Source organism: Cicer arietinum, chromosome 1 (genome assembly GCF_000331145.2).
Source record: "Cicer arietinum cultivar CDC Frontier isolate Library 1 chromosome 1, Cicar.CDCFrontier_v2.0, whole genome shotgun sequence".
NCBI lineage: Eukaryota > Viridiplantae > Streptophyta > Magnoliopsida > Fabales > Fabaceae > Cicer > Cicer arietinum.
In genome coordinates this window covers 21,162,562-21,164,271 of record NC_021160.2, presented here as the reverse complement: position 1 = coordinate 21,164,271, position 1,710 = coordinate 21,162,562, and the positions used below count along the sequence as shown (strand labels likewise).

At 37.4% G+C, this 1,710-nt stretch overlaps 1 protein-coding gene across 1 annotated transcript; it reads left to right on the top strand.

The window, feature by feature from the left end:
- Positions 1–543: 543 nt before the first annotated feature.
- LOC101492922 (PKS-NRPS hybrid synthetase cheA-like) lies at positions 544–1,622 on the top strand. Its single transcript, XM_027336780.1, has 3 exons — positions 544–1,169; positions 1,216–1,558; positions 1,608–1,622. Exons 1-3 carry the CDS (start codon positions 544–546, stop codon positions 1,620–1,622), a joined length of 984 nt encoding a protein of 327 aa, XP_027192581.1.
- The last annotated feature ends 88 nt before the right edge of the window (positions 1,623–1,710 follow it).

Sequence of the window (1,710 nt, the reverse complement as noted above, 5' to 3'; positions counted from 1 at the left end):
CTAAACCGACGAGGAGTACTTGGAGTAGAAAATGTGAATGTCCTTTTAGATTGAGAGGTACACCATCAAATGTTGGTGATGGATGGTATCTGCATGTAATATGCGGTGTCCATAACCACGAATTGGCCAAAAAACTGACTGGTCATGCTTTCTTAGGTCGATTGTCTCAAGAAGAGAAAGTTGTACTTGGTGATATGACGAAAAATATGATCAAACCAAGAAACATATTGATGACAATAAAGGATCATAATGTTACAAGTTTGACGACAATAAAACAAGTTTACAATGCACGTCAAGCATATCATTCATCACTTAGAGGTAACAGACAGAAATGCAACATCTTTTGACATTGATGGAACGCGACAAATATGTCTATCGATAAAGGTAGAGGGTTCAAATGAGTTGAGGGATATCTTTTGGACTCATCCAGACGCTATCAGTCTTGTAAATAATTTTCACATAATATTGATTTTGGATAGCACATACAAGACATGTAGGTATCGGATGCCATTACTTGAAATTATTGGTGTTACATCTACAGAAATGACATTTTGTGTTGGATTTGCGTATCTACAGTCTGAGCGTGTTGATAATTTTACATGGGCACTACAAATGTTGAAAGAACAGATTACAGGTGGTGAAGTTGAAGTAATTGTTACTGATAGAGATCTTGCTTTAATGAACGTTGTTGAATGTGTTTTTCCAAAGGCGGTCAATTTATTATGCCTGTTTCATGTATGCAAAAATGTGAAAGCAAAGTGCAAGATGACTGTTTTTCCAAAAAAGAAGCAGGTGCAAATAATGGAGGCATGGGAGGCTCTTGTTTACAGTTATGATGAGACTCAGTACTACATGAATTTGGCTAACTTTGAAGGAATTTGTAGTAGCTCTTCTATCTTTAATGATTATGTACATGACCAGTGGTTAATTCCTCACAAGGAAAGATTTGTTGAGGCGTGGACTAATAGAGTTATGCATTTTGGGAACACTACAACACAAAGGGTTGAGTCGGCGCACTGGAGTTTGAAACGGATATTACAAGATAGCATTGGTGATATATGCAGTGTTTGGGAAACCATCAATAGCATGATTGTATTACAACACAGTGAGATAATAACATCATTTGAAAAGAGCATAATTCAGAAGGTCCATCGACATAGTAACAGATTGTATGCCATCTTGGTGGGAATATGTGGATGCAAGTGTTCGATGCAGTGGCACAAAAACATGTAGTACTGTAACTTCTAATAAAGTACAACAACCTCGACCATCAGTAACAAAGCTCACACCTCGACCATCAGTCAGCAAAGTTCAACAACCGAGAGTTCTTATCTTCAAGGAATGGTTGCCGGTTGAAATTCACAAATTCATAGATGACATTATTGACGTGGGTGAGGATGGTAATTGTGGATATCGTGCAGTTGCAGCTTTACTTGGAATGGGTGAGAACTTTTGGGCATTCATTCGTCAAGAGTGTGTGGTAGAGCTTCAAGAATTCATGTCTCATTACGAGATAATATATGGTGGACAAATTTTTGTTCAACAACTTATACGCAATGTATATGTTGAACATGTTGCAACTTTGGATAATTGGATGACACTTCCAGAAATGGGATATGTGATTGCTTCGAAATTTAACTTGGTTTTTGTCGCATTATCACTTAACCAATGAGAAACATTTTTTCCACTTAGAAGTCCACCACCAACACC